Source organism: Ambystoma mexicanum, chromosome 3p (genome assembly GCF_040938575.1).
Source record: "Ambystoma mexicanum isolate Mex_15411 chromosome 3p, UKY_AmexF1_1, whole genome shotgun sequence".
In the NCBI taxonomy this organism is placed as follows: domain Eukaryota; kingdom Metazoa; phylum Chordata; class Amphibia; order Caudata; family Ambystomatidae; genus Ambystoma; species Ambystoma mexicanum.
In genome coordinates this window covers 164,262,599-164,281,294 of record NC_090925.1, presented here as the reverse complement: position 1 = coordinate 164,281,294, position 18,696 = coordinate 164,262,599, and the positions used below count along the sequence as shown (strand labels likewise).

Genomic DNA, 18,696 nt, shown 5'->3' with positions numbered 1-18,696 from the left:
GGGGCAACAGGACCACATTGTGTGATCTTGCAGCCACATCAGGTGACAGCAGGGCCACACTGGGTGACAGCAGGGCCACATGGTGTGATTTTACACCCACATCAAGTAACACCATGGCCACAATGGATGATCAAATGGCCTCACTACGTGACAGCATGGATATTAGGGATTATAAAATGGCCACATTGATATGATATGATATGGCATTTATAACGCGCCTATACACAAGTGTTTCAAGGTGCGAAGAGGCGGGGGGGGGGACAAGGGGAGACAGACAACGATCCTACTAGGCCAGGTGTCATTCAGATCGCGCAAGTGCAAGGGTAGAGGGGAGGGGAAAAGTGCAAGGGGGAAAGGAGGAGGGGAAGTGCAGTATATGGTTAGTAGAATAGCAAAAAAAATAATAATAATAAGGGCCAGCTGGTGGCAAGTGCAAGGTAAGTGCAGACAAGTGCTGGGAAGGGGGGGCTGTAGGGATACAGAAACAGTCCCACAGTGCAGGGGTTGCCAGGAAGGCAGTGCAAGTGGAGAGTGGCTGGGCCAAGGACCGAGATCGGTGAGTGGCCCAGTTGCAGATTCAGTGCAGTTTCAGTAAGTTTAGCAGGGGAGAGTGGGAGAGAAGGCGGAGGCAAAGAGGAAGGTTTTGAGGTGCTTCCGGAACCGGAGACGGTTCTCCTCAAGTTTCAGCGAGGCAGGAAGGCTGTTCCAGAGGGAGGCCCCTGCTGCGGAGAGAGATCTACCCCCAACTCGTTGCTTGGAGAAGCGGCTGACCCTGAGAGAGTTGGAGGCGGATGAGCAGAGAGCTCGAGAAGGAAGATACTTTGGAAGAGAGAGTTGAAGGTATTTTGGCCCAAGGCCCCAGAAGGCCTTGTGGACAATGCAGAGGGTTTTGAACTTGATCCTCGCAGTCACTGGGAGCCAGTGTAGCGATTTCAGTCCTGGAGAGATACGGTCCCTGGGCTTGAGGCCAAGGACAAGTCTCGCAGTCCTGTTCTGGATGAGTTGTAAAGGGCGGAGAGTAGAGGCAGGCAGATTTAGATAGAGGCTGTTACAGTGGTCCAGCTTCGAGAGAACCAGGGCTCTAGAAACAGTGAGCTTCTGGGGGAAGGAGAGGAAAGGAAGGATACCTCTGAGGAGGTGTAGCTGGTAGTGTGACTTCTTAGAGACGTCAGATATGTGAGGAGAGAAGGAGAGTGTGGAGTCGAAGATGACCCTGAGGTTTTTTGCCTTGCAGGTAGGAGCAGGAAGAGGGCCAAGAGAGGCCGGCCAGAGAGCTGCAGGGAAGGAGGGAGTGGGTGTGCCGATGAGTAGAATCTCAGTCTTACTGGCATTAAGGCAGAGGTCATTGGCGGCACACCATTCCTGGATAGCAGAAAGACAGTCAGAGATGAGGGAAAGAGAAGAGGAGGCCGAGGGTAGCCTGAAAATGAGCTGGGTGTCATCCGCATAGCACTGAAAATTGGGGCAGAGAGCGGCGATGCGGTGGGCAAGAAGTACCAGGTACTGGTTAAACAGCCAGGGAGAGAGGTTAGATCCCTGGGGGACAACACAGGTAGAGAAAAAGATGTCGGAGAGGAAGGACCCCAGTTGGACCTGGGAGGGTCGATTGGAGAGGAAAGAGGTCAGCCATGCCAGAGCCTGACCAGTGATACCCAGGTTATCACGGAGACGGTTGAGCAGGATGGTATGATTGACAGTATCAAAGGCAGAAGAGAGATCAAGTAAAATGAGAACACATGGAGTATTAGAGTCAAGGTTCGAGAGCAGGTCCTCATGGATGTTCAGGAGAGCGGTTTCCGTGCTTCTGGCGGCTCTGAAGCCAGACTGATGGTCGTGAAGACTACCAACAGATTCTGCATGGAGATTAAGCTGGGAGATGGCCAGCTTCTCCAGGAGCCTGCCTAGGAAGGGAGTGATAGATATTGGGCGATAGTTAGCCGGGCAAGATGGGTCGGAAGAGGGTTTCTTAAGAAGGGGGTGCAGAAGGGAGTGCTTGAGGGGGGATGGGAAGACTCTAGAGGCACATTGGGTGATCGCATTGCAAAATTGGTTAATCTAATGGCCGCATTGGAGGATAAAATGGCCACAATGGGTGACCCTACAACCACAATGAGTGACACCAAGGCCACACTGGACAGAAAAAAATGCCTTAGTGTGTGATCCCATTGCCTTTTTAGGGTTATGGCATGACCACAGTGGTTGATCGTAGGCCACATAGGGTGCTAGGGTGGCCACTTTGTGTGATTGAATGGCCACTTTGGGTGATCAAATGGCCACATTGGGTCATCTCATGGCCACGTTGGTTTATAGCATTGCCGCCGTTGGGTGACAGCATGGCCACATATGATAATGGCTTGGTCATGTTCTGTGATCACATGGCCACATTGAATGACTGCCTAACATATGACCCTGAACAGCCATTGCATGACCGCACTATTTGAAATGAAATCTGGATAATGTTGAGAGGAAAGTGTTCCCAGGGCACCTGTTCATTGGACAGTCAGTGGCAAGAGTCCGCAAAACCACTGGCTGCTGGACCTTCTGCACAGCCACCCAGCGACGTCATGTTCTGCTTCTACTATCATTCTGCACCGTCACCCAGCAACGTCATATTCTGCTTCTGCTATCATTCTGCACCGCCACCCAGCAACGTTATATTCTGCTTCTACTATCATTCTGCACCGCCACCCAGCAACGTCATATTCTGCTTCTACTATCATTCTGCACCGCCACCCAGCAACGTTATATTCTGCTTCTACTATCATTCTGCACCGCCACCCAGCAACGTTATATTCTGCTTCTACTATCATTCTGCACCGCCACCCAGCAACGTTATATTCTGCTTCTACTATCTTTATGCTAGGGTTAGCTGTATTTTGCTACTATTTGTTGATTAGTGTTCAGGTATGTTATATTTGCTCTGTTGTCAAGTTTTATTACTTTCTATGTTTTATGTTTTGTCAAGCTTCATTTTATTCCATGGTATTTTGTGTGTGGCATTTAAAATGTTATGTTGGTGTGTTTTGTATAGGATGTATTCTGCTAAATTAAGCTTTTTACATTTTCTGTTTCTCATGTTTTCTCATAATATGCCTGGGTGAAATCTTTAGTGGGCCATTGGTGGATCAATGATTGAAGAGCTCCTTTACGCATTGTACGAAAACCCCTCATTTTCTAGAGTCTGACCAAGCCCCAACACCCAGTGCATTTATTTGTAATTCCCCAGTATTACATTAATCTACATTTGAGGATTCTGCACATTGTTTCAAAGCCTAGAATTTCAATATACAGCTCGATCACAGAGTTTTAGGGGATGAAGTATAGCTCAGACAGTGAGTCTCTGAACTTCGAACCAGTCACACTGCATTTGCTACGCTCGACAAGATAGACTGTGTAGGCCCACAATAGAACTCTCACCCAGCCCGGGTGTGTGCAGCTGATGGGCAACAGCAGCAAAGGACAGGTCTCTATTTGGGCCTGTTGGGGATGGAAAGGCCCATGGCTCAGAACCCTTACTCAAGCCAGTACTTCACCAAGCTCACCCTTTACCTGACGTCTGTTTCCATGCATACGGATCCTTCCACTGGTTGACTATCCATTTACTGCAGAGCTTCTCTTCCTTCACAAGGACCAAGGAACATTGCTGTTACGGGCCTGTTACATGTCTTTTGGTTTTCTATAGACCCATTATAGTCCTGCTCAGAAATGACACCTTCTTCTTCTCAGTCAACCATCCACCCCATCCCTTTCCACCCAGCCACCTACGCTCCCTTTCTCTTGGGCTGCATCTTTTCTTCATTTTCATCCCTTGCCTATTTCTTCTCACCTTCATCATGCATCTTCACTTTGCTCCATTAACCCTTCTGCTCGCTCTACTTCCCTCTCGAATAGCCTTCAGCCTGAACTTGGTGTAGCGTCTGCATCACTCACCAACCTCTCCATCGTCCTCATTCACCCCTGCATTTGCATTCCTCAAGTAAGGCACTCTCGTTCTCCCAGGCTCTCCAAACTCATCTATCCGCCTGGCCCCCAGCACACTACCTTTACTTGGCTTCTGGAATACACAATCCCTTTGCAACAAATCTTCCTAGATCACTGAACAATTTGACTCTCATCCCCCTTAAGTTTCACCTCTTGCTATCACAGTAACCTGAATCCCCCCCATGACTCAGCTACACAAACAGCTCTCCATACTGATTCTGGTACCTTCTCCCACTCTCCCCAGAACCTTTGGGAAGGGCAGCTGTGTGGGGTTACTAATCATTAAGGCCTCAACACTGCCCTGCTACCTCCATCTGGCATCAACCCCTCCTCTTATAAAGATGCCACAATTCACTCCTCCCTCCTACTCCTCTCATTGTTCTGGCTCTCCATTGAACCCCTGATCCTCTTAACTTCTTTCTCCCTGATCTGACCCTTCACCTTGAATCACTTCCCACTAATATCTCCATTGTCATGCTGCGGGTCTTACCCTCTCCAAGCCCTGTGCAGCAATGTGCCTTGAATGTAACGTCCTCGAAACTGACCACTCCCTCTGCCCCCCCATGACCCGCCTTCCCACTCTTGTGGGAACTCTTGTAACCTTGTTTTTCTCTCCAATTCAATCTCCACCTCAGACATCTCCATTGCTCCCTCTCCTCTGATCACTCCATGTCTCACTCTCAGTTCCTCCACCTTCTACTCCTCATCTCTCCTCTTCAATGACTAAGAGGTACTTCAGGCAGGACTCTCTCGTCCCTTACCTTGATGATGTGAGGGCCTATCTCCTGTCTCTTTCCCTAGTCATGCCTCTTCCATCCGCCATGCTTTCTCTGACGTTCACTATGCACGTATCACTCCACTTGACCACCACTATCCTGCCTGCACATTCACTTCTTCCCATCCCCATCCTCAACCTTGGATTACCTCTGAAATCAAAATCCTCAAACCAAACATGCGTTGTAACCTGTGATGCTGTTGCCCGTTACAGACACCTACCCTACTCGTAGGCTACACAAATTCCCTCGCTGCCCTAACCTCTGCACTGGACTCTGCCAAACCCTCTTACTTCACACACCCAGTCCCCTCCCTTCATAATCACCCCCACCAACGTTTCAACTACCCTCCAAGATTTGCTTACATCCCACAAGCCAATATCATCACCTCTTCCCTTTCTGCTAATGACTTTGTTCACTACTTTTCCCCTATAATCTCTAACATTATTGACACTCTCAGAGCTCTCCTCTCTCTCCCAACCCTCCTTCTGTCCATCATCTTTCCTCCCACCTCTTCTACTCTCACCTACTTCTCCCAAACCTCTCCTATTGAATTAGCAGCCATCCACTGCAGTGCCAATCCATCTTGCATTTCTAGCAACCCTTTTGCTCCCCAAATGGTCAAAGAGTTAGTCTTAATCACTTGCCCGTATCTCTCCAGGCTCTTTAACCCCTTTCTTTCTCTGCTGCACTCTTCCCTGCCCCCTTCCAATCTGCAACTGTCTTACCTCTACTGAAGAAACTCTCCGCTAATCGAAATGTCCCAGCAAGCTATCGCCACGTTTCTCTCCTTCCCCATTATTCAAAGGTCCTTGAGTGAATGGTCTGCTAACTGATCACTGAGAACCTTGAGGATAATGGTCTTGGAGATCCACTTCAATCTTGCTTCTTTGATAAACACTCCACCGAGACTGCATTCCCTCCTTCAACCCAGCCAACTCAGAATGGGTTAGAAACTGTCTCACTGCAATTCCTCCCTGGGTGGCTCTCGGCTGCCTCATGCTGAACTCTTCAAAAACGGAAGTTATCTTTCTCCCAGCTTCCAATGGCATCTCTTCCCTCTCCCATTTCCATCCCGCCTGACATTTGTTAAAAAAAAAACAACTTTGTTTATTAGGCATTTGGTGATACAATGTCTATGACCAGCAATAATAATCACATCCGGTGAGGTAAGGTACTTTACAGCAAAAATAGATACCATTTATAACACGCCATTATGGTCATTATCCTGAATTTACATGGTGCTCAGTATGACCTGCTCTCGGCAAACCGTTCAGATACTCTTGAGCAGATGTCTTGAGGGCAACTTCCCATTGTCAGCAATGTGACATAAAACTCTTCCATACCATTAGCCCAAATCATACCGGTCATCCACATGTCCACGGGCGGTGGTGCAAGACCATTCCATTTTAGCAATAGGCACCGCTTGGCCAACAAAAAACCAAGATTCAGGAATCTTCGGATTATAATCGACAGTCTACTCATCACTATAGGCGGGGAGACTCCTCCACCTGAACCCCAGCGATTATGGACAGCATTTCGCATATCTCTGACCAGTAGTCCTCAATTCTGGACACGTCCAGTACATGTGAAGTAGCTCACTGTTCTCTTTGTGGAACCAGTTTGCCTATATCTGTCCATTGTATGCCTGAAAAGTCCAGCTGCAAAGCTCAGCAGTACTCCACCCACCCAGCCTTGGCATCCTCCCAGTTTAGGAATTGCCCCTCCACAAACATGTCACCCATTGTGTGGAAACCAACGCTTGCCAAGACCTACGAATGGCCTTGTCCAGAGTAGGACTCAGGGCTCGGTTGCACCAGAGGGGGAAACCATTATCGTAGGCAATGGTCAACCTCAGGCGGCACAGTAGTTTCTGCCAAACCGGAAGTGTAATTCCTACCAGATCCAGCAATCATCCAGTTTATAGTGGGTGCTCAACATCAGGGTTTGCAGGTTGGCAGCCCCTGCCACCTCGACCTCATGCCAGGCATGCAGATGAATCCGTTCTCCCTCACCCACAGCCATGCGAACTGCACCTGTGCAACTAAAAAGTATAATTCAAAAGCAGACACCCCTAGGCCTCCTGAAGCATAAGGCTGTGCCAGGCCTGACCACTTAATTCTGATGGGGACGAATGCCCGGACAAACTCTGAGCACAGACCCACTAGTTCCTCAAAAAGGCCCTTCCCTGCCACATTGGTATGTTCAGAAAAAGTATAGCAGTTTCGGAAATATGGTCATTTTGAGCAGCAAGACCTTGCCCATTGACAAGATCAGCAACTTGGGGGTCATTCCGAGTTGGGCAGTAAGGGTTTACGGGCACCGGTAAGAATGCCAGTGCCTGTAAACCGTTACCGCCCTATTCCGATTTACCTTAGCGGGTCCCAGCAGGAATGGCTGGTCTGACCAGCCGTTCTCTGCGGGTCCCGTTAAGGGAGCTTGGAGCTAATAACGGGCCCGCAATTTGCGGGCCTGTTATTAGCACTTTCCCCATTCCCATTGTGCCCTATAGGGGCTCAAATGGGAATGGGGAATGGTTTACTGAATGGGGGCTTACCAGGTCCTCCAAGGTCGGAATGACCCTGTAAGTCCCCATTCAGTCAGTCAGACCGGACCCGGACCCGGACCCGGACCCGGACCCGGACCCGGACCCGGACCCGGACCCGAGTTTGGAGGAAGCCATGGCGCTAAAAGCGCCATGGCTACCTCCAAACTCGTAATGACCCCCCATGACAACTTAGAACGCAGTGTATGAGCGCGATACAAATAAAATATCATATCATATATTATATCATATATGCCCCATAGTTACATTCCCACATGTGGTTATCTGAATGTGAGACCTGTATGCCCAAGTATTTAACCGTCTCTACCATCCACTTTAGACCACCCAGATTTACTGGCTCACTAGTCAATGTGAATACCATCGGACTTTGCGCTATTTATATGTAAGCACGAACATTTGCTAAACTTGGTTACCGCCCGAATAACAGGTACAATACTGAGGTGTGGGTCTCGCAAAAATAAAAGTGTATCATCTTACGTATAGCGAAATTGATTCAGGGATGCCACCCAACCATAGTCCTTTATTATTAAACCTGTCCCATGTAATGTCTGCAAGGGATTCGACCACTGTAGCAGAAAGCAAAGACGAAAGGGGGCAGTCCTGGCCAGGCAAAGAATCAGTGACAACGTATCATTTGTTCACACCTGGCAAAAGGTTGCGTGTGTACAAGCCTGACCCAAAACACAAAGCCGGGACCAAAGCCGAACCTCTGCAGGACTATGAACAGAAATGGCCAGGACACTGAGTCAAAAGCCTTTTGCATGTCTACCAAGATACCCACAGCCTGCGACTCTGGATCCAGCTGTGATTTCCCATTGAACAATCTGCAGAGGATTAAAGTAGTGGAGCACCGCAGGATAAACCCTGACTGATCCGGGTGGATTAGATGTGGCAGACGATGGAAGGAGCCTGATAGTTATGACTTTGACACCGACATTATGACATTAATGAGGGACAATGGGCGGTATGAACTGTAGTCTTCAAACGTTTTATCTGGTTTTAGAAGTAATATTATTATCGCTTCTCTCAGCGACTCAGGCAATATTCGCTTAGCGAGAGACTCCTCCCAGAGTTGTAGCAGGTATGGTGCCAGCATTTCCCTAAATTCGCTATGGAATTCCGACCATAGCCCATCTGATCCAGGTGCCTTACCGGTAGGTAGCTCATCAATAGCTGTGTGTATTTCTTCTATAGACATTGGAATCTAGAGCTGGGATCTACCCTCCCCCAAGAGCAGGTACCTGGAGATCCCATCTAGGTATCGTATGAGGTCATCATCGGCCACCTCAGTATGCAGGCATAGTTCATATCTGAATTGGCATGCAGTGTGCCCCCTTCACTAGTTGTACTATACGGAATGTTGTTGTTGCCCACTTGATTTTGGGCAAATCGTGCCAGTAGCCTCCCCGGTCTCTATGTTTTGCCGCAGCGCCTTGACATCTGGGGTCTATCAAGGTATTTCAATTCCCGTTGTGCCGCTACTCGAAAGTTATCCAGCTCGAGTTTGATATCTACTCTCAGCTGGGGCGTAGGGTTCCCAGCATAGCAGGTTTCCAGCCCCTTGAGCCAGCTTTTGGCATTGCGGATATCTTTATTTATTTGTTTTAAAAAGCCAAACTTGGTGAACATAGCTATATCCCGTACATAGGCTTTAAAAGTCTGTCTAGGGTGGCTATGGATATCACAGAGCCCACATTGTGGTCAAAGTACTGTGTGATCTGGTCAGGCAAATGTGTAGTAAATACTGGATCCTAATGCACAGCTGGCTTGAACCCTCACAGGGCTTTGTTAGTACTCTTGCGTGAAACGTTTAAGACCAGTTTGACGGGGGAATGGTCCGAGTGCATTCTGGGGAGAATGTCGCATGCTGCGACCCTTTGAAGCAAGTAGGACGACACCAAGCATACATTTATCCTAGAGTGAATTTCATGCACTGATTAATAGAAAGACTATTCCCTGGTTCCTTTGAGCAGCGTCCGCCATGCATCGAGATAATCCAGTTCCTTCATGCCCTGCGGTATTGCACTGGCCACATTGGTCAACGACCATGGCATTGTCCCGGTCTGGTCCAGCGCCGCATCTAAAATGGTGTACATGTCTCCACGCCAAATCACTGTGGCCATAGGGTACCCGCTGCATCCCGCAAAGAGCTCCGTGTGAAAGTCATCCTCGTCTGGCCCATAGTTACATTGAGTAATACAATTTCCAACAAATTCAATTTCCCATGCACAATAGCATATCAACCCTGTGTGTCTACCTTAGTATCTAGTGCATGGCATCGTTGCGACTTGTGCACAATGGTCATCACCCCTCTAGCTCGTGCCAAAAATGTCATGTAGTATTTGTGATCACCCCATTGTTTAGCAAAGGAAGCCTCATGGGCCGAAGTTGCATGTGTTTCCTAATGTATATATATATACTGAATAATATGTAGGCGCCCTGTCTCTGAGCATGGGCCAGTACCTTCCAAGCTTTAACTGGGTTGCCCAGCCCACATACATTCCAACTGAGGAGCGTGACACCCCCTTATCCTTATGTGTTCAAGTCCTGTAATCTATAGGTGCCATTCATTAACTGGTACCCACATGCAGTACCCAGCAAGTGCAATTTTCATTTTTTAACCCCCAGATGCCCAACTTTGTTCTCCTCCCGCACCCTCACTGCAACCCCAATTGTAGCAGTGTGCTGAATCCCACCCCAAACATATAAACACAACCAAGAACCATGCATTTGCATAGGGGCTAAATGCATACACACCTAGTGGCTACCTTCAAAGAACAGGGAAATGTACCAAAAGGTCAATAAAAGAAGGCACTCTCCGGCAATTACTCCTCCGTAGGTTGTTTTACAGGCATTATCAACTCATCATGCTCTCCATCCCTCAAAAGCCACTGGAGCACAGGGACAATGGGAGTGGGATCTTAGCTTCGATAAATGCTGCAGCAGCGTCCAGCACGCGTTCACAGTTTTTGAACTGGAACCTGACTTGCGCTGGGAACAGCATTGCATATTGGACATTTCTTTCTCTAAGGAGCTTCTTAACTCCGAGGAATGATCTTCTCTCTTGTTGTATTGCAATGGAGTAGTCCGGATAAAGGTATACGGTGCTGGACTCATAAGACAGCTCCTTCTTTTCACGGGCCGATTTTAAGAGGAGGCCCCTGTCCCTAAAAATCAAGAAGTGAGCAATTATTGGACGTGAGTAATCACAAGGCTTGGGCTTGGAAGTCAGAGCCCGATGAGCTCTCTGCACTATGAAATGTGCTGTCAGCGTGGATTACCCAATATTTCACATAGTAGTCCTTCTACTGCATTTTCATTTTGCCCCGGAGTGCCTCCTCTGGAACCACCAATGATCCACACATTATCTCTGCATGACCACGACTCCAGGTCATTGCTCTTTGCTCTTAATACCTTCATGTCTCTGGTTAAGGATTTAATGGTGTCCTGCATTACCATAATGGCGCCTTCCGCTGTGCTGATTCTGCCTTCAGCTGATTGAGCCGCTGCAACTCCTTCTCAAGCTGGGACTGTATGGAGTGTGGCACGCTGGCGGATGGAGTCAAAGAGGTGGTATTTTGGCTATAAACTTTAATTAAAATAATAAGGAAAGAAAACCTAACTCCCCTATTCTCAAAGTGTGTTCCCTGCCTAACTAAGGAAATTCGGGTGATAGTCGTCAGGGTAATTGTCCAACACAAAATAACCGTCCTCTGTCCCAAATACCCCACTACTCTACTCCTACCACTAAAACATAACCAACCAAAGTTATACAGGCTGGCTCCCTCCTCCTGGTTCGTTGTAGGGACCAATCACAGTTTGTATGACCCAAAAGCGTAAGCTCAAAGTGGACCAGGAGAATGATTCCTTTCTCCCGATATCACCAGCCTTGAGCAATGTTGACAGTTCCAGATAACCAAATAATAATGGGTTCATTTCAGACTTAACCCATTGGTCTGATTAAATAAAGTCTGATTTAGCAACCAGGAGAATGGCTCCCTTCTCCTGGTATCATGAGCACATTTCTTGTGACCTTTCCTAAGAGTTCCTGCAAGTCCTTCCAAGCTCTGCTCCAAGTACTTGGATTGCAAAGCTTAGAGTCGCTAAAGTCAGGGAGATTGCTCCCAAGATTGCCACACTTTTATTAGTTCTCTCTGGGTCAGTCTTCCTTTTCTGGCAACCACTGAGATGAGGGAGTTCACTCCCAATGCATTCTTCCTTGAAAACACTGTGACGAGGGGGAATACTCCCGATGCACTCTTCCTTGTAAGTACTATGATGAGGGAGATTACTCCCAATGCAATCTTCCTTTGGATACTGTGAAGAGGGAGATTACTCTCGGTGCGCTCTTCCATGTAAATACCATGACATCGGAGATTATTCCTGATGCACTCTTCCTTGTAAACACATTGAAGAGGGAGATTACTCATGATACAGTCTTCAAGATCAGTAGATTTAGGTTGGCTACTGTGAGGAGGGAAATCACTCCTGTTGCACTGTTCATGGTCCGTCAAATTATGGTGGCTACTGTGATGAGGGAGATCACTCCTGTTGCACTCTTCAGGGTCAGTAGGTTTAGGGTGGCTAATGTGACAAGAGGGATTACTCCTATTGCACTCTTCAGAGTCAGTAGACTTATGGTGGCTACTGTGATGAGGGAGATCACTCCTGTTGCACTCTTCAGGGTCAGTAGCTTTAGGGTGGCTAATGTGACAAGAGGGATTAGTCCTGGTACATTCTTTGATCCTCCTCAAGCTCCTACCGGGTCTGCCCTAGCCCCCGTTACCTTTTTCTTGGAGCAACAACATTGCTGTTTTTTCCTGGGGTCTTGGATTCAGCCATTCCTTCTTCTCTGTTCTCTGTTGCCCAGTGCTCCGCACTGACCCTGCATGGTCCACTTCTACGAGGCCACGCCACCGACAAACCTCTTCCTGCTACTGGTTGCCTCAACGCTCCTGCCTTCTCCGGAGCGTCACTCCACAACCTGGACTCAGTGTCCTCTCAGTCAAGGACCGATCTCTGCAGCTTGTCTCTCCACTCCCAGGTTTGAACGTCCAGAGGTTTCCAGCATCCACGCAAGCTTCTCTCCTTTATCCCTCTTTATATTTTGAAGCTGGTCCCTCCGCAGCAGAACGCCAAAGTCTTTCTCTGGTTTCCGTGGAGTGATCTTCCTGTCTGCCCGGGGCCTCCTCTTCTCGGTATTTGTCTAGCTTTTTTGTCGAGAGAGTAATCAGCATCACTCCTTCGATCTGATTTTTCTCAGTGCTTGATGGAAAGGTATGCAAATTCCTTTGTATTTTCCTGAACATATTTTGGTCAGTCTCTAAATGAGTCCAGGAGGGAGTATCACAATACATGGCAGTAGTATTCTCAGGTTTATTAAATGGGGTTAGTGGATGTTATGTGCCTGGTATACTTATTAAAGTAAAACACAGGAGCCTTAAGTATAGGTCCTTTCTTATTTAATCACATATCATAACTGACCCCAGCCCACCACTACATTCCAGAATTCCCCCAAGCACATTCCACATTCTGTTACCTCATTCATAGGGATCTTATAGAACATCTCATGTAATAGACAAGAAGCATATACAGCATATTACATATAACAACCCCCCTTACTTTTCACCTAACTACATACACATTAATAAACTTACCACTAACAGTGCTTAATATTATATAACTTTGTACTTACAGATTGATGATTTCACTTCTATATTTGTTCAATTATTCGATCTGGTTTACGAATCACCTTACAAGGGCGACTCCTCACAACAACTATGTTCCGTGACTCAGAATTACCACAATACCCTAAATCACTGGAACCTGTATGAACAGGAAAAGTAGGAATATTATTACCAGCCACAACTTTACAATGTCCAGACATATCTTCTGTGTGCATGTATGTATCATCTAACATAGGATGACCAGCTTCCATTACATCAGATTCTTCATCGTTGTCAGAGTCACCATTAGGATCCTCTTGAACCATACGCCTGAAAAATGAGGCATTTCTTGTAATGTCATAGTTCTCTTCTCCTGCGGCTGTGACCATTGGTCCCTTAATTATTTTCACTTTTAGAATCATGGGTTTATATCTTGAATCCAATTTCGTACGCATCCTTTGTCGCACTACCACTGACTCCCCCACTCCCAAGTGATCATCTTTGGCTTTTCTCTTCCGATCAGTCCATTCTTCAACTCTTCTTCTCTTTATCATATCACGTCCTCTAATCTCATCATCTTCCTCCAGTGTATAATCATCTAATTGAGGAAGTCTGGTTCGAGGTTTGTATTGTATCATTAACTCTGATGGCGAGTGTCCAGTCATTTCATGAGGAGTGTTACAATAGCTTTGTAGCATCTGCGAAACAGCTTGAGCTAATGCCATGTTATCCACAATAGCCTTCTGTCGGGCCCGTTTAAAATTAAGCATAAATCTCTCAATCATGCCATTTGCTTGAGGCCACAGCGGTGTAACCTTTTGATGTTTGAAACCCAGGTGTGCCGCACATTTTCCAAAATGATGTCCTTGAAACGGTGGACCATTATCAGTATCACATTCAAAATGGCTGCATGCTTTTGCGCATTCTTAGGTCCTTTTCTTTAATCGCATACACTCTACGCACATTGCATCATGCAGATACTGTTGTCCCAAAGATGGCGGCACGTTTTTCAACGTCTTTGGGTTCCTTTTTTTAACATTTCAGCGCTCTCATTCATTTGCTGTTTTCACTGTCACTGCTCGTGCTTCAGGTACTTCGTTCGTTTCCTCTTTCAGATTCAAAAAATGCCACTGCTTTTCAATCTCATGCACACTTTATTTCTAAATGTCTTTCACGTTCATATGACCCATCCAGCTGACGGCTACTGCGTCATGCCTGCGTGCTCCCTTACCATTTCTCTTTATTTTGTTCCTCTGCTTTCAAATGTCATTCCGTTCCACAACATTGTAATTTTCCTGTATTATGTTTTCTTCTTTTCTGCCTTATAACTCTGTCCTTCTGCTCATACTCCGGTCACGTTTCCCCTCGTCGCCATTGTTATGCGCCTGGTACAATAACACCATGAGTTGCTCATCCAGAAAACCACTATTATCATATCTTGTAAGTGATAACACTGTGGGCAGAAGAGTTTCTAAACAATTATATCACAATTATTGCATGTCCCAATTAATGAAAGGCTGGGCAATACATCTTTTGACCAAGCACACCCTGCCACTCTGGGATACACTCAGAAGGGATCACCTGCAGCACATCTCTAAACCAGTCACACCAGGAGTACCACACTGACTAGGACTTAGGGGCGAGGTGTCAGCAAATCTCTCAAGTTAATAACTTGCCCTCATTGTACCCTTGTCTTTTCTCCAAGGTTACATCCAGGCCTGCCGCGGGCTGATGATCGCTGCTGTATGCTTGGGGTTCTTCGGCTGCGTGTTTTCCCTGGTTGGTATGAAGTGCACGAAGATTGGTGGATCTGATGCTTCAAAGGGAAAGCTCACATGCTTTTCTGGACTGGTCTTCATACTATGCGGTAAGTACATGCAAGCAAGTAGGTATGGCAAAACACCATCTTAACATTTTAGAGATTAGTCGTAGGCCATGTGTATGTATTTGTTCCCACATTATGCATACACATAATTCCTCAGGGAGTCCATCACCTATGTGAAACTCAAGATCTGTACTGTTGTGGCATGGGATCAACCGGCAACTCGCCAAGGTCTCGGTTCAGATTTCTATTACAAATAACAGAAAAGTCAGGGGATTGGATCTGACTGAGTCCATGGGGTGAGTGAGGTATTGGAATAAACACAAAAAATGAAGAAGCCTTTCTTCAGAGTCAACCCCTCAGTCCTTCCCTCTCTGCCCTAAAGAAGCCCACCTTCTTGGGAGTCAAATAGCCAGAGTTTGTGTGGTTTATGTTCACCACACTTCTTTCATGACAGGCTTTATGTTGAGTGTTCCTTGGCTAGGCTGGTCTTGTGATGATGTTGTGTTGGTCCACCCCGAAGTCATGGATACCTGGCACTACCACCGCCTGGTGCCTTGGGTCATTTTGACTTGGGCTGAGTGCCAGTCTCTTTGGCTTTTGTTCCAATATACAGACTTCTCTCTCCTTGCTATCTCGCTTCTCTGATCTCTTATGTAATAGGGTTCCATTTGTGCATTCTCACTCTCTGCCTCTGTTTCCTTCTGCTTCTCTATTTCTCTCTGTCTCTCTCTCACAGCTCATTCTTCTTTTATACACCCTCTGGCTCTTATTGCCACCCCCTTCTGTCTTCTACTTCTCTCCTCCTCTGTTTCTCTCTTCTTCTTCCATTCCTATGTTTTTGTCTTACCCTCCTCCCCCACATTAATCAGGGGGAGTGGCACCAGCAAATCAGGGGGCTAAAGAAAGACGTGCACCTATGGTATTTGCCTGTGTTCCTTTGAATCCCCAACACCATTCCCTTTGGTGCTGACATTTGTTGGCCTCTTGGCCTTACCGCTTCCCTACTCCCCCTCCCTCCGACCTTGATTACCTAACCCCCAACCCCCTGTGTTTCTGCCTCTTCCGCCTCCTTCACCACCTACTCCCGCCTGCTGCAATGGTGCAGGCAACATTTAAAAGGGACTTACGCCCCTTTCTACATTGCATGATCGCCATCTTGTTTTTTCCACAGGTAATTGGGTTTGCATTGCCATCACACAGCACATTACATTCCCTAGAAAGTATTAACAACCACAGGGAGCCCAAGCGTGCTAATTGAGTTGAGTCGTTCAGGTGCTGTGGCAATATAACATTATCTTTTCCTTTCGTTTTAGGCTTTTTCAGCTGGACATATCCATAGTAGAGGTGTGCCATACAAATACTTGCAACATAAAACATAACAACATAGCATAAGTATTGATGTAAGTTTCTTGTATATCACTGAACCAAAGGCCAAATGAAAATGCTGGTCAGGAAGTGGGGAAGGGAGAGAAGGGAAACATAATACATCATAAGTAGAATGACATAACACAGTGCAAAATAACAATCAGAACACTATTTCACAAGATTTTTACTGACTTGCCTCCGTTTTTATTTCCTGGGAATTGCACTATTTATTCTCATGAAGAAGACATGGATGAGCCCACACCCAGGCCAGGAAGCTTGAGTTATGCGGAGCTTATCCCGGGGCTGGTTACACAATCAGAGCCAAGATAATGAACAAGGGGTGTGAAGCAAACTTAAACAGTTGTCAGGATGGAGTTTCCCAAGCAACCCCCTTCTTCCCCAGAACAAGTGTTCAATGTCTCTGAATGTAGAATGAGGTAAACACATAACTCGTTCTAATGCGCATGGGGCTTGGGGTTTGAGTCCTCCCTGGCTCCTTGCCCCCACAGCTTTTCACACGTTGGTTTCTCCCTGCCACTCAGTCTTCACTGGCAAAGACTTTCTGTTCTTTATCTTTTGTTGCTTGATTGCAGAGGGAAGGTCCACTTCCTTGGTCTTTGATGCTGGGCGGTCCACGCAGGCCAAAGAATTGGCCAAGTTGCCTAGCTGGAGACTGTGGGAGGGACTTCATTCTAGTCTTCCCGGCCTGGGTCTCAGGCATCTCGCCACCTACCTGCCCCAGGGGCCTTGCACTTTCGCCCACCAGCCCCCTCTCACTTTCTTTGTCCATCCTGGCCTTTTGGCTGCCCCCCTTGATGCCTCGGAACATGCTTGCTGCGTTCTCTGCCTGTCCCCGGCTCACCCTTCTGAGTCCCATCTATCTCTTCCAGCTGTTCACAGAATTCCTTCTCCTCACTCTTCCCAGGGGTAGTTCCTCTGCCTCCCTTGTCCCCTCTTCTTATTCTCCACTGCTTCCCAATGTGGTAGCTACTCCTTCTTCACTCTCGCTTCACCTGCCTGCCTACTCTGCTGCGTCTGTATCAGCTACCTCTCCCCCTTTTCTCTCCTACTCTCTACTCCGGTATCTCTAGACGGTGCCGTATTCTTCCGCTCCACTCCTCACTCACCCACCTCCACCTCTTGTACCGATTATGCCAGTGCCTCTTTCTCATTCTAAACTCCTCCTTCACCCCTCTGCCTCTTGACCCAACTTCTGAAATCCCTCCTTCAACTGCAATCTCCTCTCCTTTCCTGTTCTGATTCACCCCCTTCCTTACTCTGCTCTGCCACCTTCCCCTTCAATATCGTCTCTGTACTCCATCTCACTGCCCCTTCTCTCTCCATCTACCTCTAAATGGGCTTATTTTCCAACTCCCACAGCCTTCTTCCAAAGCCTCTTCCTTCTTTCGGCTCCTAGCCCCACCTTACAGCCATGCTCTGGCCTCAGGGGACCATACAAAACTGCAATTATCCGTGGATAAGTTTGAACCCTCCAATCATCAAGAATACGATTCATGCGTAGAGACGCCACACAGTCCCTTCCAAAGAACGACCCTACTTAACGGATATGTATTCTAGACAAAAGACAGTGTATATGTTAGAATTCATTTATTTTTTATTCATCGGTCAAATATCATCGTGAAAAAACATTTACAAAAGATCACATGAAACATATTGACTTATCATCTGTTAAAAACCAAATCTAGAAAAACACATATCATACCAACCAGTGATCACATCTCACACATCATTTCTCCCATCCACTTTCATCCCCATTCATACAAACAACCATTCGTACTTGTGCAAAAACCTAAATTTTAGTAATTCTGTTCTATAATTAGAACTCCCATCTGTTTGGACTTATTCCTTATCTACTGAAAGTGCACAGGTGGCAGTTTTTTTTTTAAATCAAAAAAGGTTGATGTTCGAAAATAATTGCTTCTGAACATATGTCAATTACCACATTTTTTTGTATAAACCCTAGTTAGAACCAACTCTGGGAGGAGTGGGCTCCAAGGTAATGTCTACTCGAGTTTCGGGCAGCTAAAAAGACATATGCAATTTCCGTCTAGTGCACCTCATCAGGACATATACATTTTGAAAAAACAAACAGTTCTTATTGTAGTAATTCAAATTGGTGTGGATTGAATGTTGTCCGGTATTCAGTATATAAGTTCTTCCAATTTACAGAGTCCCAGGCTTCTGTAGGTCAAATGTGTTACTGAGGAGCCACCATTGTTTATTTGGATGTGCTTTACACAACTGTATCCCAAATTGTGTTGTGCTACCTTTGGATGGAAAATCTCCATGCAGTTGTTCTATCGTGGCCACAGCGGTAGGAAAATGCCTCCTTGGTTTGGGATGCTGTTTATATCTTGCAAATGCGTCCTATTTCCTCCGTAAAGAATTCACTTCGCCCGGCCCTAGATCCGGATCCGACAGCTCAGAGGGATGTTGACATCGATTCACGGTCCCCGTATTTTTTTCCGAGTGGACCCTTGTTCAGGTTTCTACCCCGAA

At 46.8% G+C, this 18,696-nt stretch overlaps 1 protein-coding gene across 1 annotated transcript in view; it reads left to right on the top strand.

Moving 5' to 3' along the window:
* Positions 1-18,696, top strand: part of LOC138580201 (claudin-10-like) — a 100,434-nt gene that overhangs the window by 10,388 nt on the left and 71,350 nt on the right. Inside the window, exon 2 of the mRNA XM_069650549.1 lies at positions 14,692-14,853. Within this exon, the coding sequence (XP_069506650.1) occupies positions 14,692-14,853 (162 nt within the window). The remainder of the gene's footprint in view (positions 1-14,691; positions 14,854-18,696) is intronic.